General features: G+C 41.7%; 1 protein-coding gene across 2 annotated transcripts in view; it reads left to right on the top strand.

The window, feature by feature from the left end:
• fkbp10a (FKBP prolyl isomerase 10a) overlaps window positions 1-26,725 on the top strand; it is a 400,035-nt gene that overhangs the window by 235,777 nt on the left and 137,533 nt on the right. For both annotated transcript variants that reach the window (XM_079878975.1, XM_079878976.1), the window contains exons 4-7: window positions 187-332; window positions 2,629-2,818; window positions 3,047-3,192; window positions 3,570-3,759. In XM_079878975.1, coding sequence (XP_079735101.1) covers window positions 187-332; window positions 2,629-2,818; window positions 3,047-3,192; window positions 3,570-3,759 — 672 coding nt within the window. The remainder of the gene's footprint in view (window positions 1-186; window positions 333-2,628; window positions 2,819-3,046; window positions 3,193-3,569; window positions 3,760-26,725) is intronic.

The following is a 26,725-nucleotide window of genomic DNA, read 5'->3' as shown; positions in this document are numbered from 1 at the left end:
TTTGATATTTTGATAAATAAAGCAAACATATTAATACATGTTTAATTGTGACATAAATTGTCCAAATACATACTGGGGTCACTGTATGTACAGTATGTAATTGTTAAATGTATGTAATTATGAATATTAATATACTGTATTCTGTCTCTTGTTTTTTATTATAATGTCTGTAAATTCGAATCACAGCCATCTTCAAAACTCAACATACAACACATATGTGAGAGAGGGCAATCTCATCAAAGGCATGGAGGAAGGCATTCTGGGCATGTGTGTTGGGGAGAGGCGATCAATTATTATCCCACCATTTATGGCTTATGATGACAAAGGATATGGTATAATTATTGCTTTCATCTATATGATAAATATTGATTAATCTTCTTGTCTCATTTATTATGCATACATTATTATACTTTTATTGTACAGCTGTAAAATTAATAATGCATAATAATAATAAAGTATATGAGTGACATTTTTGACAAGTGTAATATTTTTATGCAGTGGATATAAAAAGTCTACACACCCCTAAAACAGATGGTTTTTGTTGTGTAAAAAATTAAATAACTTTTATAATTGGGCTTGGGGCTGTTTTCAGAACGAACTGTTTACCAAGCTCATTTGAAATAGTACACACCTATCTTCACCTTGAGTCACTAAGATTAACTTTAAATAAATCTCAGCTGTTCTTGTAAGATCTTCTTGGCTGCATGCTACAAGAGCCATGGGCCACAAAGAGCTTACAAAGCATGAACAGGATCTCATGGTTAAAAGTTATCGCTCAGGTGAGGGCTACAAAAAAAATCAAAAAATAAAATAAAATAAAATAAAATTCTAAGGCACAGTCTAAGACAGTCTTTAACAATTCATCAACATTTCTAACAAGTAGCCTACTGGTTGCTCCCTACATGGTACACCTATATCCGGTATTCTCCATCTGTCTGGGTAATGGGATAGGGTAGCAAAACGCAAGCCTTTTCTAACTAAAATACATACTGTAAAATGTGTTATGGGTTGATGAGACCAAGAAGTTACTTTTTGGCCAAAATTGTAAATAGTATGTTTGGCGCAAAAAAACAACACAGCACATTAGCAAAAGAACATCATACCGACATGGTGGTGGGAGCATCATGCTTTGGATAGGGAATCATGAATAGCTCCAAGTACCAGTTGATGTTGGCACAGAACCTTTTGGTATCTACTAGAAAGCTGAAAATAAAGAGAACTTTTAAGCATGAAAATAACCCAAAACACATATATAAATCTACAAAAGAATGGCTTCAGCAATGGAAGATTAATTTTTGGAATGTCCCAGCCAGAGCCCAGACATGAATCCTATAGAAAATATGTGAGAGACCTGAAGAGGGATGTGCACAGGAGATGCCCTCACAATTTAACAAATCTGGAATGTTTTAGCAAAGAAGAGTGGGAAAATATTCTAAGTCAAGATATGCCAAGCTGATAGACTCCTAGTGCTATAATAAAATCTAGTGCTATATTAAACTCACCATTTGCCTGAGTTCTCGTTCATTATTAGTTGTCATGGTTCATGTTTGTTTGTTACACACCTGGAGCCCCGTCCATACTCCCTGAGCTGTGCCAGCTGTGCCAGATCTCTATAAAAATGTTGATGAATTTAAAGAGGTTTTTCCCTGAAGTCTACCGCCCCCGCTGTTCCCTCCCAGCTCCAAGTCTTCTGTGTCTCTGCTGGTTAAGTCCAGCTCTAATTCATTGCTGCATAAGTATTTAAGTCATCCCTGGTTAAGCCTAGCAACAAGTCTTCATTGCCCAGCTCCAAGTCTCCTTCATAACGGATGGTCACACCCAGCCTCCCACTCCCCCCTTCGCTACCAAACCCATCCAATTCTTCTGCCCCACCTCTGCTGTCCCCCTTCAGTTCCTCTGCTCCACTCTGCTGCACGGATCCGCCTCGGGTCTTCTAGTCTGCCTTGGCAAGTGGTTCCCATTCTTAAAGTCGGGATGTCGACGAGTTGGCTCCACCTGGGACCATCATTCTCATGTGTTCACCAGGCTTCATCGTTCCTTGCCTTGGTCAGTCGTAACTGCCAATACAACAGACTTCTGGACCGTTGGCTGCGCCTCGTCCCTCCACCCCTTTCACTCTGTCGGACTCCGTCTTGGCCCTCGGCCTCAGCGGCTCCTCCTCAGTCCTCTGTCACCCTGGCTCCACCTCTGCCTCTCATCACCACGGCTCTGCGTTGGCCTTCAGGACCTTCAGTGTTGCCAGTCTCTTTGGCTCTTCGGCTCTACCTGGGTCTCCAACTCTACCGGCTCCACCTCTGTCAGTCACACTGGTTCCACTTAGTTTTCCTACCAAGGCTTCACCATGGAACTTCTACCTGTCATGGCTCTGAGTCATCCTCCTGCTCCTCCTGGCTCCTGGTTCTTCTGGTCCCTGGTTTTTGGTGGCATTGCATAGGTTGTAATTTTCACATTAAAGGTGCAAAAGTTATTGTAGGATTTATCCTTGTTTAATTTTTTACATCCTCCCCAAAAAAATCATCTTTTTTAATGGGTGTGTAGACTTTTTATATCAACTGTGTTTAACAACATCCTGGTTTTGTGTAAATATGATTTGTTTTGAAGCATAGTCTGAAGGAACTTCATCTTCAGGTGCAAAGATCCCTCCATATGCAACTGTAATTTTTGATGTGTTACTGGTGGACGTGTTTAACGTGAAGGATGATGTGAACGTGGAGGTTCAAAAGATTCCACAGCCATGTAGGAGAAAGGCAGTGGTGGGAGATTTCATACGTTACCATTATAATGGAACATTTCAAGATGGCACTGTCTTCGATTCCAGGTAAGTCTTTCATCTGGAAAATAAATATTTTCACATAACAAGGAGTATTGCACATGTTTGTTTTTTGTTTGTTTAACATTCAGTGTCAGTGCAGTGCAGTGTAAAGTGCTGTTAGAAAAATGCGGAGCATTTTGATTTCACAAGATTGTTGAAACTCTCCTGTCAACTTTGTACTTCACTTGATTTTTCTATTTTTATTTTTATTTATTAATTTTTTTTCATCCCTAGTTATTCTCGAAACAGCACTTACAACACGTTTATTGGCATGGGTTATGTGATTGCTGGCATGGACAAAGCCCTTCAGGGGGTATGTGTGGGTGAGTGGAGACGAGTCACTGTGCCGCCTCATCTGGCCTATGGAGAAAATGGATCAGGTGACTTTTAGAAACAAATTAGAAGAGATGAATAAAGCACTTTATGTTATTTAATTATGCACTATTAATTTACATAATGTAACATAAGCAGCATGCTAAAATGTTTAGTATTGTTTAATCATTTTAAACAATATTATTTATTTGGAAATGTTACAGGATGCATTGTTGTGTTCAAACAAGTATGTTGGTTTAAGATTTCAGTTTAGTTTCAACAAGTCTTCATGGTTTAAAATTCAAAATGCACTCAATTTCTAATTGTAGTTTTTATAGAGTCTACGGAGTAGACTCAGGTAGACTGAGACTGATGGTAGAATACTGCATATTCAATGTGACCTAATTTTTCTCATCTGCTCTATTCTTTGTGAAAATTTTCTCAGGTGAGCTGATCCCAGGATCTGCCGTACTAATTTTTCACCTGCACGTCATTGACTTTCACAACCCTAAAGACCAAGTGGACATCAAAGTGACCTACAAACCAGCTGACTGCAACCTGACAAGTGCTGAAAATGACCTGATTTTATACCAGTACAACTGCTCTCTGCTGGATGGCACACGTCTCTATTCTTCGTAAGTGCTCTCCATTTGCAACTTGTGTTTATTTATTAATTTAACAAGGTGACTATATGGCCAAGCATGGCCTGTGGCTTGCATAACAGCTAACATAACAGCTAACAAATCAATATTTGGTGTGACCACTAGGGTTGTCAACCATTCCGTATAATTCGGAATCGTCTCGTATTGAAGGCATCAAAGAAGCGTCCTGTATGAAAGCCATACGGAAAATAAAAGTAAAATAATGATGCTGTTCTAAAGTCATTTTAACCCCCCTGTAATCTGACTCCAAATCTCAGGTAGAAATTGTTTGACCCATTTTACAAAACAGTAAATTTCTCAGTAAATATACATCCATCCATCATTTGTTTTTCTTTCTTCAGAATTCTTTCAAAATCAAAAATTTGAGCCGGGAACGTTTCTTAAATTTGGTTGATTATGACATGAAATGACCTTTTACAAATCTTTACACATATTTAACTGCAGATGCTGAAATTACATGCACTGTGTGGTACAGTACAAATATTTTGAGTGTCCCTTATTCTGTCCCTTATTTTCATATAAAGAACCATGATTGTCCCGTATTTTCCTTTCCAGAAGTTGGAAACCCTAGTGACCACCCTTTGTGTTTAAAACAGCTTTTGTCCTAGGTACACTTGCACATAGTTTGTCAGGTAACTTTGCAGGCAGGTTTCTTCAAGTGTCTTGAAGACGTCGCCACAGTTCTTCTTGATTTAGTCTGTCTCGTTTTTTTTTTCAGTTTCTTCAAACCCATGCTGATGCAAACAAAACCAGCTTGTTGCTAACCAGTTGCAATAACGCCTTTGGTGATTAATCAAAGCACCCCACACAGTGTAGTGTGATATTATCGAAGCGTCCATCCTCTGAAAACACGAAAAGTAAACATGGCAGAAATTTCAGATTTTCAAACTTTTAATTCAATATTTCATCAATATGCATGTTTTGTAATGGATATGCCAGACCAAATAGTTTGATGAAGTTTTAAAAGCTTTAAGTTTAAAGTATTTGAAGTTTAACGTAGTTTGAAGTTTAAAGTAGTTTGAAGTTTAAATTAGTTTGAAGTTCGGCCCAGCACAAGACATACTGCTAGCAACTCAAGGCAGTTGATGTGCCAATGCAGTTGGGGACCTGTCCAAATACCCGAAACTGCATGTCCGTTGTACATTGAAGGAAGCAGTTGAAGCAGTTCAACACCAACCAAGCACATTCCTCTGTGAGGCATGCTCTCTGGTTTACCGAGTCCAGCTCCATTCCAAGAAAATAGATTCTCTGCACGGGGGAGAGTTTGCTTTTTTCCCAGTTGACCCGAAGCCCCAACTGGCTGAGGTGTCTGACCACCATGTCCCATGTGTTCCCATAACTGATCTCGTGACTGGGCCAGTATGAGCAAGCCATTGAGATAGTTTAGGATGCAAATGCCATGTTCTCTCAGGGGAACAAGGCCGCCTCTGCGACCTTTGTAAAGATGCGAGGTGACAGGGACAGCCCGAAGGGGAAGACTTTGTACTGATATGCCCGCCCTTCGAATGCAAAGCGTAGGAACGGTCTGTGACTGTCAGCCAGCTTCATGTAACGACTGCATCCAGAAACACACAGGTGGAATGACATCTTTAAAAAGACACAACATCACACCCGTGTTTGCTCTTTCAGGGAAATTTAGCTCTCTGTATAGTGCTGAAGCTCACAGGGTAAATGGCCTCTCTCTGGGATCTCTCAGGCAATTTCCCAATTCGTCGGTACGTTCCGATGTGATGCCGAACATGACAAACTGAAAGGAAACAGAATTACATTTGTTGTTTTCTCTTTGACTGCACACTCCGCGACCCACTCAAAACTGTCTTGCGACCAACTTTTGGGTCGCGACCACTGATCTATATAATGACTGGATAGCTCATGACGTTCTAAACTGCCACTAGGCAGTGAAGCCACCGGAAGTGTTCGAGCGGCCATCTTATGATTCCCTACCAGCAGAGGGCTCCAACGCCCGTTATACAGAGATTGGTAGCTCCGACGGCACTTTTAAGATGATCCGCTGTGCAGCATACAAGTGTAAAACGACGTTCACAAAAGGATGTAGGAAAAACTGCCCACAGGTTGTAATTCAAGCCCTATTAGTAGTAATTTATGCAAAATTGTCGCTATGCCCGTGTTGTTTTCTCCGAGGCAAGAGCTGCTGCTGCTTCAAAAAACAACGATAAAACAGTCAACAGTAGCCTATAAGAAACCTCAGAGCAGCAATAATCACAATTAAGTGTCCAATAGCGACACCATTTGACAACTTCAAAAGAGCTTCGTGCAGAGTCCGTTTAACGTTACATTAACCCATACAATTTGTATTATGCATTTCCTGAACATGTACTTGCTAATCAAACACTTTATATGAACAAACTACTAATCTATAAAACACAATCGGTCTACCGACCTTTTACTATTGTGTCAATTGATGTTGATATGCGCGAGGGAGAGAGAGAGCAATAGCCTACAGTGCTCGTGATGTTTGAAGGCGGTGAGAGTGCGCGCGCGCGGCCGGGGCTCTCTCTCTGCTTGTTCTTGCGCCCTGTCCACTGATCTAAATAATTCGTTGTTACGACGACTTGAACAACGAACTAATTCCCTCCCTCATTTTGATTTAACGAATTACAACGTGGCTACAATATAATAAAACAAGGGAACAAATTAGTATAACGTGCTGAGGTATTATAAATTCGTGGCTACGAAACAATATTCACCTGAATATTCACCAATTCACAAAAATATAGGTCTTTAGCATTCACTATTTAATTAATAGTATCAAACTGTTTTTCTTACCTGTGAAGATAGCTTTTCAGTGAAGGCCGACTAGTGTTCTCGTACAGCTTTTTATTCCTTTTGCAAAGAAATTGCCGTTTTTTAATAAGCATGAAAAATTTCCGACTTTAAACAAATACCCATTTAAATGCTTAGGATGTTTGCGTTGTGAGAATGTACAGGGAGACTTTAGATTTAAAAACTGTGTCTCGTTAGGCAATGTTTTTTCAGTCAAATCATAAAATTTCCTATTGATTCAATAGAACGCGTGAGCTCACTAGGGAATACCAATATGGCGGCGCGGTGGCTTCACTGTTTATGACGTCATGAGCTATCCAGTCATTCTATATAGATCAGTGGTCGTGACCCACCAGTTGAGAAGCCCTGTAATAGATAATGGCAAGTTACATCATTACAATAAATTTGCTACATTCCTGTTGCGCTGTACCACAGCTGACAAAAACCTTCTGAAGGTGCTCAGTGTATCTATTGTCTCTGAATTCTGTCAGGTGATCACACCAGAAAGTCACACTGGCCTGAAGAAGCTTGTCTTCTGCTAAATTATTGTTTTTTGTGAGTTACTCATGAAATTGAGATGATTGACAGGGATAGTTTGTTTGTAAGCAAATTGTATATTTGAATGATGTTAACTTTGTTTGAGTTGACTCTTGATCTTTCTTGTGATTGGCTGTGAGAGCATGAGATAAAAAGGCAGTGCACTATTAGGTGAGCATGCAGAATGAGAGTTTCCTCCATTTTGACTACGTGATTTGTACAAGAGTTTTTTATTGGCAATTCTTTAATTAATCAGCAAATAAAAAAAACATCAATCAAAAAGAGAAAACACTTTATAATAACTGCATACTATTAATCATTAAGCATTAGTAAACAGTTAATTCATAATTTATAAAGCATTAATAGACATTAATAAGTAGTGGTGATGGTGCACGATATATCGGCCGCGATATAATATCGGCCGATATGGTCATTTTTTTACACATCGGTATCGTTCCGATGTCAAAATATGGCCGATGTGAACAGGCCGATATTTAACGTGTGAAGCTGAAGAGGTTGATGTGAGAGAAATACACATTTCATACAGATGACATAAGCAGAGAACAGTCTGTTTTCTTTCGTTTTGAATTGTTCTGTTTAGAAATAGAAGTTTCAAGCTTTCTATATATGTCTCAGGTCTGTGAGGCAGGTAGGTTTCGGTTCATTTATGAGACGCGCTACAGGTTCACGCGCCGTCGCCTCTGTCCTGATTAAATATTTTCTAGTATATTTACTTTTTATTTATTAAATCCAATGCAATTCGTTGATGAAACATTGATCAAAATTAATATACAATTAATACAAAACGAAATTAAATTTAAAGACAGGCTTTGTGCTTTCTGCTTGAGGTCTCTGTGAAAGTTTTAAAGCAGTTTTTAAGTGCCGAGAGCGCTCACGTCCGTCCGTAACATTGTTAATGCAGTCCAGTGCGACTTATGTTTTTTTCCTCTTCATGACACATTTTTGACTGATCGTTTTTTGACTCGTAGATATTTGAATATATTGCTTGATATATGATACCCATTCGAATTTGATTTTTCTCAAAAGTGACAGCGCGTGTGATTTGTGGATTCTGATAAGCGTGAGTGGAGAAACAGGCGTTTATTTATTCATTCTCAGTGTTGAGAAACGTAGCCTTCATGTGTTATTGTGTTAATAATAACTAAAGTAGCCTACCTAATTATGTTACATATTTATTTTGTATGAAAACTATCGCGTTCGTTACTTATGGATTAAAAAAGTAGGCTACCGTTGTATCAGTGCTGCGCGAGCTCTCTCTCACAAACACGGACGCGCGCACAGAGAGAGAGAAGATAATTGTAAAATGAAAACGGGCTAAGTTTAAATTTTGTTCTTGCTTGTTTGTTTTTTTTCTGTCAAAATGTCAGAAAGCATTTTGTATTATCCATCCGTGTTTTTAAAATTCGTTAAATGACGGACGTTTTACTGTTAGCACAGCCCATATGTCGGATTCGTCTTATAGCCTACTTATTATTATTTTTAGAATAAGTGATTCGTTATGCTATTATTGGACTCCTGTCTATTCATTGTCAACTGTTTTCTATAAATATGTTTGTATTGGCTAACATTTATTCAGCTGCGTGTCCTGTTTAAAATGTGCAATGTTCAAACGCAAAGACAGCACGTCACAAGAAGCCCTTTTCCCTGTGGTATTTTTTAGTATAATATTTGGATATTGGAATAATAAATGAAGTAGCCTATATTAATTGTACACATGTTCCTGTTTTTTTTTTTTTTTTTTTTTTTTTACTGTTTTCTAAGGGTTTCTTAATTTTAGACAAGTTGACCAGCACACATTATATGCAATGCAATATAATGCATGTGTGTATGTGTGACATATTTTGCACACAGGTAAAGGTGCCCAATATCAGTCATTTCTAAAGTAAAAAAAAATGTGTTTTGGAAAATAGCTCTTTATTTGATAATCATTAAAATTTGTTTTCTATACAGAGATATCGACATCGGTAAATATCGGTATCGGCCATAACAGCAATATTAATATCGGTTATCGGTATCGGCCACAATTTTCACATCGGTGCATCCCTATTAATAAGCAGTTTATAAATACAACTATAAATGCTTTATTCTTGATTTAAAAGCATAATTATAATGTGTTTAATAATTGTATTGTCATACATTATTAATGATCAATTTATCATTTCTATAGCATTATTAAGTATAAATAAAGTATAGCATTATTTACAAACCAGTTATTTAGGAGTTGCCAGTGATTCATAAGATCACTTAGAAATTGTAAGTAAATGTAGTAAATTCAGGTAGTTATAAAGCATTTATAACTTAAGCATAAGTTAACTATTTTTGTGAGCTCATCTAAAGTGAGGACTATTTATGCCTTGTAAAGCATTTATAAAGGAGATTTAAAGACTCAGTTATCTTCTAAACAGAAAAAAGAAACAAACACAACACAGTGATACAGAACATAGAAATATTAACAGCCTTTAAATCTCCTTTGTAAATGCTTTACAAGGCATAACTAGTCCTCACTTTAGATGAACTCACACAAATAGTTAACTAACAACTACTAAATGTTTTATAACTACTTGAATTAACCCTGAATTACAGTAGAAATACATGTTAATAAACCATTTATTAATACACTAAGTAACTATTACTATATGTCTGAATAATATGTATGAATGTACATTTAAGTAGTTTATTAATCATTTACTTACAATTTCTAAGTGATCTTATAAACCACTGACAACTCCTAAATAACTTGTGTAAATAATGCAATACTTCATTTAGAAATGATAAATTGATCATTAATAAAGTATGAAAATACAATTATTAAACACATTATAGATATGCTTTTAAATCAAGTATAAAACATTTATAGCTGTATTTATAAACTGCTTATTGATGTCTATTAATGCTTTATAAATGATGAATTAACTGCTTTCTAATGATTAACTAATGATTAATAGTGTGCAGTTATTATAAAGTGTTACCGTTTTTTCCAGGAAATACATGACAATAACCATAGCAACAAAAGAAAAACATCCTATTTCAAAACAGATCCGTACATTAAACAAATCGTCTCGGGTTACGACTGACAAAGTGTCGATTCTAAATGCAGCATCTCGTTCCCTTCTCAGGGAACGAGACACTGTATCGAGAATCGACACTTTGGGGAACGCCTTCAGCATGATGCGTCAGTCGTAACCCAAGATGTTCCCTTTCGAGGGAACTCGCGCTGCGTCGCGAATCGTCACTTTGGGGAACGAAATGCCCACAGCGCCACGCTGAGTAGTACGCGCCCTGGTGTGAAGCAATCTGGCACACTCAAGACGAGAGAACTTGTGAAACCGGTGTAGAGGGCAGATCCAGACTGTAATGTCTTATGGAGGTGTGTGGGGAGGCCCAGCCAGCGGGATCACAAACCTCTTGAAGGGAAACCCCTGCTAGCAGGGTTTTAGAGGATGCCACTCCTCTAGTTGAGTGGACTCTTATCAGGAGAGGCGAAGACAAATTGCGCACCTCGTACGCTGAAGAAATGGCCTCTACTATCCATCTGCTAATAGCTTGTTTAGAGGCAGGGGACTTGGTCCGACTTCCTCCAGCCCGAGGACCTATGTACATAGGCCTCCAGAACTCGGACCAGGCATAATAGATGTAGCTTAGCTTGATCAGCCAACACATGCGGTGGAGGATGGAATGCCTGAAGAATTATAGACTGTGCCACATTTGTAGGCACCTTAGGCACATAGCCGGGTCTAGGGTGGAGAATGGCTCTCACTCTGCCAGGAATGAACTCGAGGCAAGAGGGAGCAACGGATAGCGCCTGCAAATCGCCGACTCTTATCATGTCATGTATGTCAAGTATATTTGTATAGCGCTTTTCACAATACAGATTGTATCAAAGCAGCTTCACCGTATTAAATTAAAATAATACAACAAGGTTTGTTTCTAGTGGAATTTATTGATTGATAAAATAAAATTAAATATCCCCAAAATATCCCCAACTGAGCAAGCCAAAGGCAACAGTGGCAAGGAACCGAAAAACTCCATCAAGTGACCTAATGGTGTCCTAAAACTCCATCAGGTGACCTAATGGAGAAAAAAAAAACCTTGGGAGAACCCAGGCTCAGTCGGGGGCCAGTTCTCCTCTGGCATTTATGAACTAGAGGCCGGATTGTAGTTTGAACTGTAAGATTAAAAATATTATATGAATGCCTGGCCGAAAAGATGCGTCTTTAATCTAGTTTTAAACTGGGAGAGCGATTACTTCCCTTATCAGGGAAGTAATAGCGAGCAGAAAAGCTACCTTTAAAGATAAAAATTTCTCAGACACCTCATCCAAGGGTTCAAAGGGTGCCAGGGATAACCCCTCAAGAACCACTGCCAGGTCCCACGTGGGGACCCTGGACTGGATGACAGGCCTCATCCTCCTAGCTCCATGAAGGAAACGCACTATAAGTGGGTGTGTCCCCAAGGTGCCCACCCTTAACTACTGCACGCATTATTATGCAATCATGGAAAAAAATGTTACAGTGTTTTTTTATATATAAAATAGACTCAAATTAACATTTTTTTTTTCTTTTTTTCGGGGGGTACTTTTGGGTGCGTTGCCATATGGCAACATTGTGCGACAATGGAACAGCCTGATGTGTTTTCTCCCAAAATGACATGAAATTCATAGATGATTACAGACCTGTCTTTTAGAAATGAAATTGTTTTTATTATTTAAAATGTTTTCAAGAGCTTTGTGTACAAAATATGAAACTAATGTTCAAAGTATTATTTCAACAACATTTACAAAACATCTGACGCAAACTCATAAGAACTGTTCAAGTGAAACTACTCAATATGAAACGATTATTTATTTACAAAACATCTGACACAAACTCATAAGAACTGTTCAACAATGTGAAACGATTATTTCAACAACATTTACAAAACATCTGACGTAAACTCATAAGAACTGTTCAAGTGAAACTACTCAATGTGAAACGCCTTAAAGCAGTTGTTCTCTCCGTTAAGGCAGAGGTGCACCTTGCACTTAGAGCAAACCACTCTGACGATGCCCTTGCAGCCAGGACTCTTGCACCTTCCTTTTGGTGCACCCATCTCTGGCCAGTGATCAAAGCGGTCAAGACGGATGCTGCTTGGTGGAAGGGGGGCAGTGGGTCCTTTGTGCCGCTTCTCTTCTATACGGACCTCCAAACTCTGTGAGGGTCTACCTTTTCGTTTGGTGGTGCCCTTGTTGACCTGTGTAAGGCAGAGTGCCACATTGACCTTGAAGTCCAGTAAGCTCAATTGTGTCTTCTGTGAAATTCCCATGGGCTCTAGAGTTTAAGATGGTCTCAACAACCTCAGTTGAGAGACCAGCATTTATGACTTGGTCCCCCTCAGGGGCCAGACCCACAGCTCTGGCTGAGGGTGCAATATTGCGCCCTCAGCCTGAGAAAGAAGGTCCCTCCTGATCGGGATTTGCCACGGAGGGCCTGCTAGAAGAGCCATGATGTCTGAAAACCATACTCGGACCAGCCAGTACAGGGCTACTAGGAGCAAGCTGATCCCATACCGCCGGACCCTCTCTAGAACCCCTGGGAGCAGAGCGATCAGGGGAAATGCGTACAGACGTAGCCTCGGCCATGCCTGCACCATGGCATCCGGTCCCAAAGGAGCTGGATGGGTGAGGGAAAAGCGGAGCGGACAGTGGGTGTTCACGTGAGAGGGAAACAGATCCACTTCCGTCTGACCGAACTTCTTCCATATCAACTCCACCAACTTGTGGTGGAGTTTCCATTCCCCGGGCCTCAGCCCCTCCCTCTACAGGATGTCTGCAAAATTTTTGTCATCAGGAATAAACATTGCTCTAATTGAGAGTAGTTTGTCCTGGGAGCACAGAAGGACCTGGTGTGCCAGTCTGCATAGAGGGCGCAATCTCAGGCCCCCTGTCGATTTATATATGAGACCACCGATGTATTGTCTGTTTGTACTAGAACATGATGGCCTCTGAGGTCTGGAAGGAGATGTCTGGGAGCCAGAAATACTACCAACATCTCCTGGCAATTGATGTGCCACGAGAGATGGTGGTCCTTCCATGGACCTCTGGTGTAGCGGCCCTCCATGACCTCTGCCCAGCCTGTGAGGGACAATCTGTGGTCAAATTTTTTCTCTGACACAGTGCTCCCAACACAGGGCCTAGGGACAGGAACAATGGTTTCTTCCACATGACCAGAGAACGAAGGCATCTGTGCGTTACTCTGATCGTGCGAAATGGGTTCCCCCTCGGGGAAAACCCTCTGGTCCTGAGGCACCACTGCAGGGCCCTCATGTGCAGCAGGCCAAAAGGTATTATGTTGGACGCTGCTGCCAGAAGACCCAAAACACTTTGAGAATGTTTGACAGTGATGGCCTGGCCTTGCTTGATATTCATGATTGTGGTCAAGAAGGTGTTTATATGAGACAACTGTGCCTGCATCGTAACTGAATCCCACACTACCCCCAGGAATGTTATTCTCTGAAGAGGAATTAGTGAACTTTTCCTTGACGTTGAGTCTCAACCCCAAGTACCTCAGATGGCTCAGAACAACATCTCGATGTTGAACCGCCATCTCCTCTGACTGTGCCAGAATGAGCCAGTCGTCGGGAATATGAATGCCCTGAAATCTCAGTGGAGCTAGAGCAGCATCCATGCATTTCGTGAAGGTGCGAGGTGACAATGCTAGGCCGAATGGAAGAATTCGGTATTGATACACTTTTCCCCCAAAAGCGAACCTCAAAAACTTCCTGTGATGGGGAAGGATGGATATGAGGAATTACGCGTCTTATAGATCTATCGTGACAAACCAGTCCTCGGACCTGATCTGACTGTAGAACCCGGATTCTCAACAACCTCAGTACCCGGATTCCCTGTAGAACCCGGATTCCCTTTCTTAAAGAGGAACCTGCTCTAAGGCTTCCTTTGCTAAGAGGGACTGAACTTCTTGTTCCATGACCCGACCCTGCTCGGGGCTGACAAGCGTGTGAACCACCCCACTGAATTTCGGTGGATGATACTCGAACTAAATTCTGTACCCTTTTTCCACTGTGCGCAGGACCCACTGAGATATATTTTGAAGACCCTTTCAGGTGTCTAAATATACTAGTAGGGGGACCAGTCTCTCGGGACTGGCCTCGGCTGTTGCACTTTGAGCGATTTCGGTGACCTGAAGCAGTTGACTGGCAGGAATTAACTGATTTAAATTTTCTACAGACCTCCTGAGAGGAAGCGAACTCGACAGGGCCGCAACGTTTTCGGTCGGACACTGCAATTTGCGTTCGCTGGAAACCAATGCGTCCCAAAATGCCGGTGGCAGCTGGAAGCAAACATCTATTTCCTGAGGGCTCCGCGAGGGAGCGAGATGTTGATCCTCACTCGTGGGGGGGACCGCCCTCAGAGGCTTGCGAGTTGCGGCAGGACCCCTTCGCCGAAAACTTCCTCACCTGAATGACAGTCCTCAGACCTGCCTTCAGTTTGGAGGACTTCGTCTGAAAGTGCTGTCTCAGGCCCCAGGCCTTATGTGGGGGTGCACGAGAGGCAACACTCTCCTGCTGCTGCAAGTGCGAAGAGCTGGTGGCTGCCTCGTGAGACTGCCCCCTGGCAGCAGACCCACGAGACCTGGAACAACAGTGGGGGAATAGCTGTTTAAATGCAGCTGACTGTCGCTTCGCTTCCTGAAACCTCTCGACAACAGTATTGGCTGCGTCGCCAAAAAGGCCAGAAGGCGAGAGCGGGGCATCGAGGTGGAACGCCCTGTCCTTCTCCCCGATGCCCGACATGATCAACCACAGGTGTCTCTCCGTGGCTACTGATGCTGCCATAGAGCGGCCAATGGCACGGGCCATCTCTTTAGTAGCACAGAGAGACAAGTCAACCACTCGACGAAGTTTGGTAATACCGTCGAGGGCAACCTCCCAGCTGTCATCCACCTCTTTGAGGAGGTCGGCCTGGTATGCCTGCAATAACCCTATCGTGTGCAGGCATGCACCAGCCTGACCCACTGCCATATATGCCTTCCCCACCAAGGCCGATGTAGTACGGCAGGGCTTGGAGGGGAGCGACGGAGCTCTCAGGGATGACGCAGCGTCGGGTGAAAAATATGATACAAGAGTTTCTTCCATCCGCGGCATCACCCCATAGCCGTTCTCCTTCGAGCCCACAATAGATGAATAAAAATGAACACGGGGGCTAAATAATCGAGATGAGAATGGTTTACTCCACGATCTCGACACCTCAGTGTGGAGATCAGAGAAGAAAGGAAGGCTCTGCCGCCAAGGCTGTGACCGGGTTTGCAGGAAGCGCTCATCGAGTTTACTTGGAGATCGAGATGGCTATACAATATTTAATTTAGCCACTGCCCTGGTCACAACTTCCTCGAAGGCAGGAGAATGGGGTGGCAAATCTTCACATTCTCCTGCCTCGTTGCTCAAAATATCTAACTCCTCGGAGCCAGATAATTCGGACATCAGGTCCTTGTCATGGGCGGAAGAGGCTGCAGAGCGGGCTTCCGAGCCATGCGCGGGACCAATGGAGCTGGTTGCTGAATGCTGAGAAAGGCTCGAAGCCGTCTCAGCATCATCTGCCAGCTCCATTTGCGATCCCCATGAGTGCAAGCACCGCGCTGCCTCGACAGACGTGGGACCCGTATCTTACTAAGTAAGATATAATAACATTTCACTCTGTTCATGACTTCTGCTGCAAACTTTTTTCGGAGGATTACATAATGTTAAACAACACTACACTTTAAAACCTTAAAAATGATTAACATTTCTTTAATCGTTTAACCATTCTATAATATTTAGTGTGGTTGCCGTGAGACACAAAAGGTTTTTTCTCCTGACGACTGACAATAGAACCATAAAATACACCAAAACACAACATAAATTCACAAAAGACATACATTTTATTCACTCGCAGAAATCCAGATCTTTAGATTTCATATGTTTGCGAGGAACAGATCCAAATTCAGCCCTTTATCCATCGATCTTCATCTCCATTCTCAGGAGTGACCGTAAACGTCAAATACCGCGCTGGTTATGAATTCAAATTCAAAAATTGTGCCCTCAAGATGTATACCAATGCACCAGTTCAGCTAAGAGTCTGGAGGCTACTTGTGTTTGTTGAGTTCCTTTGCTCGAAAATGGAATTTCCTTTGTTGGCATTTGGGTTCGTTTATTGACTGGCAGTCTTGTCGTGCCTGGATTGATGTCTTGGGCGGCCAGTCACGTGGTGTGTTGGTGGTTGGATGGAAAGTCTTTGAAGTTGGAAGCGGGCTTTGCAGTGGAATCGTTGACCGAAACTTTACAGCAAAACTTAACTTAGAACCGAGACTGTCAACGGAAAAGAAAAGAAACTAAGTAAGAGAAAGAAAAGTGAGACGAGAGTAGTTAGATGGCTTGATTTTCTGTGAAACTACATAGCATTCAAGTAACAACTTTATCTTGTAGAATAAAAGAGCTTAGGTTTTAAATTTCTTTAAAGGGATAATTGACCATGGAATGAAAATTCTGTCATCATTTACTCACCCTCAAGTTGTTCCAAACCTGTATGAGTTTCTTTCTTCTGTTGAACACAAAAGAAGATATTTTAAAGAATGTTGGGAACCAGAAAGTTGGCGGTGGCCATTGATTTCCATTCTCACCTTTCTCACCTTTCGCCGCTTCTATCCTTTCGGGTAGCGGGTTTCTGCCTGATCTTCATCTCAACCAGACACCTCCATCTGTCGTGATCGTCTGTATCTTCCTTCTCTAAGCCACACCACTCCATGTCTGTCTTTATGGTGTCTTTCCAACGGTGCTTCGGCCTTCCCCTCTTTCTCTTTCCTCCTACTTGCATCTCCATGGCTCTCCTTATGTCCGCCTCTTCATCTTCCGACACACGTGTCCAAACCACTGTAGCCTTCTTTTCCTCATGAGATCTTGTATTGGCATTACTTGTGCTTGCTTTCTTATCTCTTCATTAGTTTGGTGTTCCTCTAGACTTATTCCAAGACAGTACCTCAGCATCCGCATCTCACAGGATCCAATCTTGTCTGCCAGGTTTCCTGTTATGGGCCATGTCTCACTTCCGTATAATAGTGTCGGTCTTATAGCTGTCCTATAGATGAGTGTTTTTAACTTTGTTGGTATTTTCTTATCGCACAGAACTCCTGTCAGCTCCCTCCATCTATTCCATGCTTTGCTTATTCTCGACTCTACCTCTTTCCCGCAGCCTCCATCTTGGTGGATGGTAGTTCCCAGGTATTTGAAGGCTGTTTGTAGTGGAAGATTTGCGTGCTCTGTGCTGCCGTACTCTCTCAGTCTTATTCGCTCTTTTTTTCCCGTAGGTGGCAGGTGTTCGGTCTTGCTTCTGCTCAACTTCAGTCCAGCTCCTTCTAGTTTTTCCCTCCAAATCTCCAGTCTCTTCTCCAACTCCTCTCTATCCTCGTCACTTATAACAATGTCATCCGCAAACAGCATTGCCCATGGTGTCTCCTCTCGTATATCTTCCGAGATCACATCCATGATTATTATAAATAGTAGTGGGCTCAGTGCTGAGCCTTGATGTAGTCCAACCTCAATCTCCATCTCCTCTGTCTCTCCAACATTGGTAATAACCTGCGTCGTACAATCCTTGTACATATCTTTGATTATGTCAATGTATATCTCTGGGACCTGTCTTAACCTTAGGCAGTGCCAAATCAGCTCTCTTGGTATAGTGTCATATGCTTTTTCCAGATCTATGAACACCATGCTCCTTACTAAATTCTCTATATTTCTCCTGCAACATCCTCAGACAGAACATGGGCTCGGTGGTCGATTTTCCTTTCTGGAATCCATATTGGTTGTCGCTGATCTGGACTACACATCTTATTCTTGCTTCTATCACCCTCTCCCATAGCTTGAGAGAGTGGCTAAGAAGCTTAATTCCTCTGTAGTTTCCACAGTTTAGGGGGTCTCCTTTCTCCTTGTATATGGGTGTGATCTTGCTTTTCCTCCATTCAGATGGTATGCCTGCCTTTCCAAATTCCCTCAAACAAGATGTCATCCATTTAATCCCTGTTTCTTTCAGCATTTTTACTAGCTCTATCGGGAGTTCATCTGGTCCTCGTGCCTTGTTAGTTGCCATCTTTTCTAGTTGTAACCTAACCTCTGCGTCTGTGATGTTCTCGATCGGTCCTTGAACAGGATTTGTCTGTGACAGTTCTTTTCTGTTGTTCTTTGTATTCAGTAGGGTGTTGAAATACTCTCTCCATCTCTCCTTGATCTTGACATCTTCACAAATGAATTTTCCCTCCTTATCCTTAACTAAGTTTAGCCGATCAATATCCTTTGCCCTCCTCTGTCTAGTCTTTGCCAGTTTGTAGATCTTCTTCGGCCCGTTCTTTTCCATATCTCTATAAAGCTGTTCGTATGCTTTGTCTTTTGCCTTAGCTACTTCTGATTTTGATATCTTATTCAGATTGGTATACTCCTCCCTATCATGCTCATCTCTAGTTCTTTTCCACAGCTTGAATGCTTCCTTTTTGTTTTTTACAGCTACTTGTACCTCTACATTCCACCACCATGACTCTTTCTCCAGATACTGCCCTCCTCGGCTCTCTCCAAGTACCTCCTTTGCCATTTCCATTACCTTGGGATACGTATCCTCCCATCTCATGTCGCCACCGGTCATCTTCTCCTCTAACATCTTCGATAACTTCCCTATCAGTTCGCCGCCCTTCTCTGTCTTTAGTTTCCACCAGTTCGTTTTCTTTGTTCTTTTCCTTCTTTTGCTTTTTCTCTGCTGTACATACATGTCCATGACTAGCAGTCGGTGTTGTGGTGCTATTGGCTCCCCGGGTATCACTTTGCAGTTTTTAATGGTGCTCAGGTTTTCTCTTCTCACAGTGATGTAGTCAATCACGGTTTGATTTGGTCCGCTCTTGAATGTGTAGGTCTGCTCTTCTCCATGGACGAAGAAGGTGTTCACTAATGCAAGATCTGTTGTTCTCATAAAGTCCAATATTGTCTTTCCCTCTTCATTTCTCTTCCCTCTTGTCTTTCCTCCATGCCATCTTACATACTCCTCTCTATCTGTGCCGACATGTCCATTTAGGTCACCTGCCAGGATTAGTTCTTCTGTGTGTGGGATGTTGTTGATAGCCTGTGCCAGTTGGTTCCAGAATCTCTGTTTCTCTTCTTCCTCACAGCCCTGTTGTGGTGCATACGATGTTACTATATTATACGTCTTGTCCTGTATTACCAGCCTCATTGCCATTATTCTGTCTGATTTCCTGGTTGTTTCTATCACTTTATCCTGCCATTCCTCACTCAAGCATATTCCCACGCCATTCCGTGGTTTTAGCCCTCCGCTGTAGTACAATTTGTACCCTTCTCCTAGATTAATCGCTTTTCCTCCTGACTTCCCTCCTTTCCATTTCGTCTCTTGAAGGCAGAGGATATCGATGTTCCTCCTCTGCATCATATCTGCTATCTCTCTGCTCTTTCCAGTGAGCGTCCCGATATTCAAGGTTGCCACTCTCAGTGTTGTCTGCCTCGCTCGCTTTCTTCTCACAGCGTCAAGGCCATTTTGCCGCTGCCCGTCGCTTAACATGGGGAACGCCCTAGCATGGTCTGGTTGTTGTCGAAAATCTGGCATGATTTCTATGTGGCATAGGTTTTTATGGGCCGGATGCTCTTCCTGACGCCCAACCCTCTGTCTTTACCCAGGCTTGGGACCGGCAGGGGACTATGCTGGCTTGCACAGCCCCCCGGCGACATTGATTTCCATAGTAGGAAAAAAATAACATGGCTGCAATCAATGGCTACCATCAACTGTCTGGTTACCAACATTATTCACTCTATCTTCTTTTTTGCAGCAGCAGCAGCAGAAGAAAGAAATTTATACAGGTTAGGGACAATTTGAGGGTGAATAAATGATGACATAATTTTCATTTTGAGCTGAACTATCCCTTTGAAGCAGATTCACCTTAGACATTAATCTCTTTAAATCTCACAAAATAGCCATGTCAGTCACTTTCTCAATAAACACAAGATGTTTTTTGTGATTGTGTTTCAGTGAAAACAAGCTAAACTGAATGAAAATCATCAGTTTATCATTTCTCAAATTTAATATAGATTCAGGAATATGAATGATTACCTGATTAAGCAGTGATAAGGCACAGGATATCATCAAGTCCTACTGTAGGTCAGGTGATTATGCTGTTGACAACAATAATCAGTGGCTATGTTTACACGCAACCATGTCCGTTTGACCGATTGACTGAAAAGCCTTCATGTAAACACCTTAATCGATCCGATTGAGCTTGTTCCGAATGTTCCAAAAATTTCGATCAGATTGAAAGGGGTGATTTATTCCTTTTCTAATCAGATCGAGAGGACATGTAAACACTTGATCGGATTGAAAACCGAAACTTAAAGGACTGCGCATGTGCAATGACGTTGAAGTAGCTTAATGATGACGCGCTTGAACGAGCTGTTCTTCCTGTTGAGTAAAGTGTCAGATAAATGAGTGTCCCTTCATCCTAAAATTCTGCTTTTACTCAGCGTCTGTGAAGTGGAGCAGGACAACATCCCACCAGTCCTTGTTTTGGATTCTCATCCACAGACGACTGGTTTTGGGCGTGGGGAGGGGCATTACGGCGTGATAAATATAAAGCACGGCACAACGGTTCAAATGCTCATTGTCTCCAATTATGAGCAGAAATGGATAAATATTAAGTTTGCTGTTTAAAACAAATAAAGAACCAATGTAAGAGAATAGTTTGTATGTGCAAACAGTGAGAAATTCTGTATATTCATGCAGTGTGCGCATGTCAAAAAATCTATTCCGATTTGAAGCTTGTGACTTATAAACGCGCACATCAACCCGATCACGTTTAGCGTTCATGTATGGACTACATTCAGATTCATCAATCGGAATGAATTCAGTCCGATTGAAACAAAAGTCGTGTATGTAAACATAGCCATTGTCACCGTTATTAGGAGGGTGCTTCTCTTTTTTTATTGTCCATCTTCATTTGCCTTCACTCCTACTAAAAGGAGCAATGTGCTCTGCAAGCACTGATGGATGCAGTCATGGGCTATGTTTGCAGTGTAACATTCTTGCTCATGTTCATGTCTCCTGCACTTTTCAAGGTATAATGAGAAGAGTGAATCTGTAATAGATGTGAGGAGAAGAGATAACCGCTCTACCGACTTTTGTACACTTTCTTTTTTTTCCCTTTCTATTTGTGACCGGAGTTGAATGATTATTAGTATGCTTTTTCTCACTCAATCCCCATGTATGCGGATGAGCATGGCGTTTTAAGTCATTTTATTAAACCCGGGGAAAATACGCCATCTCTCGTCTCTCGCACATATTTTCCTCCGACACCACTTATTGTTCTTCTCTCCGCGCAACAACATCTCAACTTTGTGTTACAAACCAATCTGCGAGAGATGCCGTGTACAGGCGGGGAGGAGCTGAAAACGGAGACGTGAAGTGATAAAGAATGCAAACACAAAGCGAGAGTCACTACATGAATCAGAAAGTACAATAAAGTCGCTTTCTGATTCCCGTAGTGACTCTCACGCTGCGTTTGCATACTTAATCACAGCTGAAGTGAAATAATTGCAATATTTGTCAAATACACAGACGTTTCAGATATGTTTCCATTTAATACTTTGTACTGCTAAATACAGTGTCTGTTTGTACAAGAATAAAGTTGAACATAAGCCTATACTGTTTAAATAAAATGTAGTGGGGTCTGAGTTGTTTTTTTTTTATCAGTTTTATTTTGATAAACATGACACAATATAACATCGTGATTACATGAAAAGAGATTTTACTCTTATAAAAAACAGATTTGTGACCATTAGTGGAACTGAAGGTATTCGAATAAACACAAAACACACTTGATCGTTGTCATCGTTGTCAATTGTTGGATTCAGCCAATCGCGGAATAGTTGTGTCGTCATCAGAGCTCGTGCAGCCGCTCTGGAGAAGCTGCACAGAATGAATCAGTCGGCTGCTCATGAATCGCTCTCGCGGTACTTTGATGGCATACGTCACAGTCACGTGGCATCTGCACTGTATTAAGTCGGACATAATTTCTAACCGGCATGCACTGCTTTAAGTCAGCCACCGATCGGTCTGCGCAGCGCTGTATGAAGTCGAACAAGCTTTAAATGTTTTTCAACCATTTTTCAACAGACTTGCTGAAATCAAAGTGAAAACGCCCCACTGATTGAGTAACACCCACTAGTGTTCTGCAGAGATACATGCCTGAATGATCTTGTGCTCAACTACAAATCACTGTTAGTTCAATGTCACTGTCTCCAACCATGTGTGCTGTTGGCTTTCATCAAAATGTCAATGCTGATCCAAAATGATGGTTTGGATCAAAACTAAACATTGTATCAATGTCACCATGCTATCTGGGTACAATCCTTTACATTAAAACTTTGAACTAATATCAACAAAGAATGCTTCAGTCCTTGTGAAGCTTAAGATGTTAACCTTGAAGTGTCTGTGCCAGATACTCAGAACTTAGTCAATCTGTTTTTGTCTCTGGACGAACCGGAGTCTCAGAACGGTGTATCTGTTATGTCTCACCTGATGGTAGACTCAGAACTTGGTTGATTTGTTTCTGTCTCACCTTCGCAAGCCTGAGAATCTGATCTTGTATCTGTTGCTTCCTTCCCTGTAACAGGCCATATACTCATAATGTTGTAGTGTATCTGTTAATGTCTCTCCTCATACAGGACTGAGACCCAAAATGTGGTTGATCTGTTACAGTCTCACCCTTGCAGGCTGGGACTCAGAAAGGTGTCTGCTGGAAGGGTACTTTTATCCCTTTCCAATGAGGAGAAGATTGCAATTTGGCCCTTCTCTATTCCAGAGCTGTGATTGGCTGCTGGCATCAGACACACAATGATGAAATTCTTTGCTTAAAGCACACATTAAGAAGTCTTTAAACTGTCTTTAAAGTTTTACCGATGCATTTCTCACTTTCCAAACCACCACCAGAATTCTTTTTGGCAATATTCTAAACCAGCCTGTCTCGAACAACAACTCAGTCAATCTCCAATAATGCAAGTGGTTCCTTAACCTGTAACCAAAAAGACTAACACACACACTGACACACAGCTTATTCAAGGTTGGATTTGGCCAGGCTCTAACTATAAACAGGAGAGTATTCTCAAAACATCAAGATAATACGTTCTTTCTCTCAAGGAGAGTATACTTTAATATAACACAGTAAAGTAAAGCTTTAACTGAGAAATGGTCCCTTAAACTATTGATTTCAATGACCCCTATGACCATAGCTGTCAGGGTACCCCAGAAAAACAGATGTATGTATGAATGTACGGTGATAGATCTGCGTGATGACCATGCAATTTGTACCGGGCCGCCATGCCCATCTTGGGACTCGAGTATGAAGCCAGTGCGGAGGATGCCTCTTACCTGAGGAGCCTCTGAAATTGCTTCAGTGGAGCCACTGTCTTCCCCCTGAATGTCTTCAGACAGTTCAGCCCCGACTGTACGCATTCGTTCATGAGACACGCTGCCATGTACTGAGTCCAACTCCATCCTGAGCTTGTTCTTTTCCCAGTTTACCTGAAGCCCTAATCGGCTTGCATGCAGTATATCTCGAGAGTGAGCTAGAATCAACCAGTCTTCGAAATAATTGAGAATGTGGATACCATCTTCCTTCAATTGGACAAAGGCAGCCTCTGCGACTTTCATGAAGACACAAGGTGACGGGGACAGTGGGAGGGCCTTGTACTGATATGCCTGACCCTCCAAAGCAAACCAAAGAAACGCTGTGGTAGTATTGAGACATCGAAGTATGTATTCTTCAGGTCTATTGCCGTGAACCAATGTAGAACCAGGTCTAGAATTGGTCTCGCCTTTTTTCAGTACGGCTCTACTGCATCCGTCGCCAAGAGGACTGCAATTTCTGCACTCAGGACAGGGGCATCTTTCTCTGCCAAAGAGATAAATAGGATGCAACTGAACCTGGGTGGGTGCCTGGCGAACTGAATCACAAGTTTGACTGTCATGATGTGCTATTGCGATGGGTTGGGAAGTGCCAATCATATGGCTAGACTCTTGATGAGTGGTACATATGGGACAATCATTACTGACGTACCTGCGGTAGGGCGGCAAAGTGTACCAATGGTTGCCACGTCAGAAGGCTTAGTATCCTGAATTTGTGACTCTGGGTGCATATAGACACCTACCTTGCTCCTTGTATCCCCACTGCAACTGGCCTGAGATGGGAGAGGAAGCTGTGCATGTCATACTGGCCAGAGCGAGAATTTGTGTGAGTCATGGTTGAACATGAGAAGGCGAGATACTCGTGTCTAGAAAGTTCAATCTGTGAACTGTGTAACCAAGATAATGAGAAAATTGCTCTTTTTCTGAAAATGTGGTGTCTGTCGCCACTCGGGCGGGTGGAAAGATGGAAATTCGTGTCGCTTTTTTTTCCCTGGCCCTCCAACGGCGGAAGAAGTGGCCTGCACACCGCTCCCTGGAACAGAGCAGTCCCTGCCTTTCCTAGGTTGCCCGTCTCAGGGACGCTTCAAGGCCTTCTTCAGGTTCTTGGCTGTCACCTGATGAGCGGGCGGTGCAACTTTCCTGCGGGAGGCTCGACGCTGTGGCGGGGCTGTGGACTCGGGCTGCAGCGGAGCTGGTGTGGCAGGCGAGCTGCCCTCGGCGACAAGTAGATGGGATGCGTGCCGTCTGCAGACTAAAGCTGGTGCTAGAGTCATGCTGGGGCAAGATGTGTTTGATGGCTGCCAAGAACTGCAGGGCAAAGCCCTCAACAGTATCGCTGTAGAGGCCACCCTGTGAGATGGGACCGTCAAGAAAGAGAACTTTGTCAGTGTCCCTCATCTCAGCAATGTTTAGCCAGAAATGGCATTCCTGGACCACCATGGTAGACACTGTCTGGCTGAGAGCCAGCACTATGACTTCAGTTACTCTGAGAGTGAAATCAGTCACCAAGTGCAGTTCCTGTATCAATCCCGACTCAGAACTTCTTAAAAATTATCGGCGAATCGTGACTCATCCCTGCATGGAATCTCTTGTTTCTTTTCCCAAATCTTCACTCATGTCTCACCCATTTTCTAAAGGGATTATAAACGTTTCTTCATTGGTTCGCTTTTAATTAGGCCTATTATATTCGTATTCTTTACTGTGGTAAAGTAGAAAAACGCTGTAGGACAGATAGCCAACATTTGTACTTGCATGTCAAATTCTTTTCAACAGTTTGTGCTTGTTATTAGACATGGTAAGGCGCGTCAAGTTTAGTGGTAAAGCGCGTTTCACACGCACGGGTGATTTTTAGTTTCACTTTCTCTGGCAGCGCAATCTCAAACATAGCCTAAATATCTCGCCCTTGTGGAGGATAAAATTCGCTCTTCAGACCATTTTACATCAAGTATAAAACATAAAGATATCAGAAAAGAGATCGTCTCTTTCCTGCTCGTGTCCCACATCCCTCTCAAAGCGCAGAGTGGTAGGCCCTATATCACGCGGCTTTGTGTGGAAATATAAAACGAGTTTTTATTTTTTATTTTTTTAAACAACCCCCCAACCACCGCCGGTAGTTGGTCCATTAACACCGCGGTGGTAAAAAAAAACTGCCACTGTCACAGCCCTAAATATAATAAGATAAACTTGTTTGAAATACTATATTGACTGGGTTAAATCTAAATAGAGACTAAAATACAATTTTCATTGACTAAAAGTAGACTAAAATGTCATCAGTTTTCGTTGACTAAAACTAGACTAAAATGTCATCAGTTTTAGTCGACTAAAACTAGACTAAAATGTCATCAGTTTTCGTCGACTAAAACTTGACTAGACTAAAAAGAGTATGAACATGACTAAAACTAATAAAAACTAAAAGGACAGCTTGACACAAAGACTAGACTAAAACTAAAATTAAAACAGGCCGCCAAAAACAACACTACTTGCCTGATGCAGAAAGGCTTGTTCACGCCTTTATTATGTCTAGGCTTGACTATTGCAATGCACTTTATTCTGGTCTCTCTGATAAATATAATATCTGCAATATATTCAGAAATTCACAAAAGCATTGCAAGCCTGTGAAACATGATTTGCAAGTGGAAACAAATTTTTTTTTCATGCATGTGAATTGTTTTTTGTGCACGTGAATTAGGTTTCATGCATGTGAAATTGGCTATGCATGTGTGCATTGTCTTTTGCATTAAATATTATTGAGACCATTCTGCTTCTATAATAAAGACTTTTTTTTTTTTTGGCTTGTTTGTTTGTATTCTTTGTAATCTTGTTTTTCAAATATTTTTTACTGTTTTCATTATTATTGTTGTAGCACTTTGGGTTTGAGAAAAGCGCAATATAAATAAAATGTATTATTATTACTATTATTATTATTATTATTATTATTATTATTAAATAAAAAATAATTGCTCATGTTACATATGTGTAGCATCTTTGTTTGGATCATGATTAAAATTTAAATTAAAAGATCACGACTTCAAGTGGTTGCCTCTAATTTCACCTGACTAGTACTTGTTCACACTTTCCCATGTGTTGGTGATATGATTAGTGAAATTATATTAGTTGGTCATT

Source organism: Squalius cephalus, assembly GCF_949319135.1.
Source record: "Squalius cephalus genome assembly, chromosome: 8".
Taxonomy (NCBI): Eukaryota; Metazoa; Chordata; class Actinopteri; order Cypriniformes; family Leuciscidae; genus Squalius; species Squalius cephalus.
Note: the sequence above shows the minus strand (reverse complement) of the source record. Positions and strands in the feature narration are given on the sequence as shown.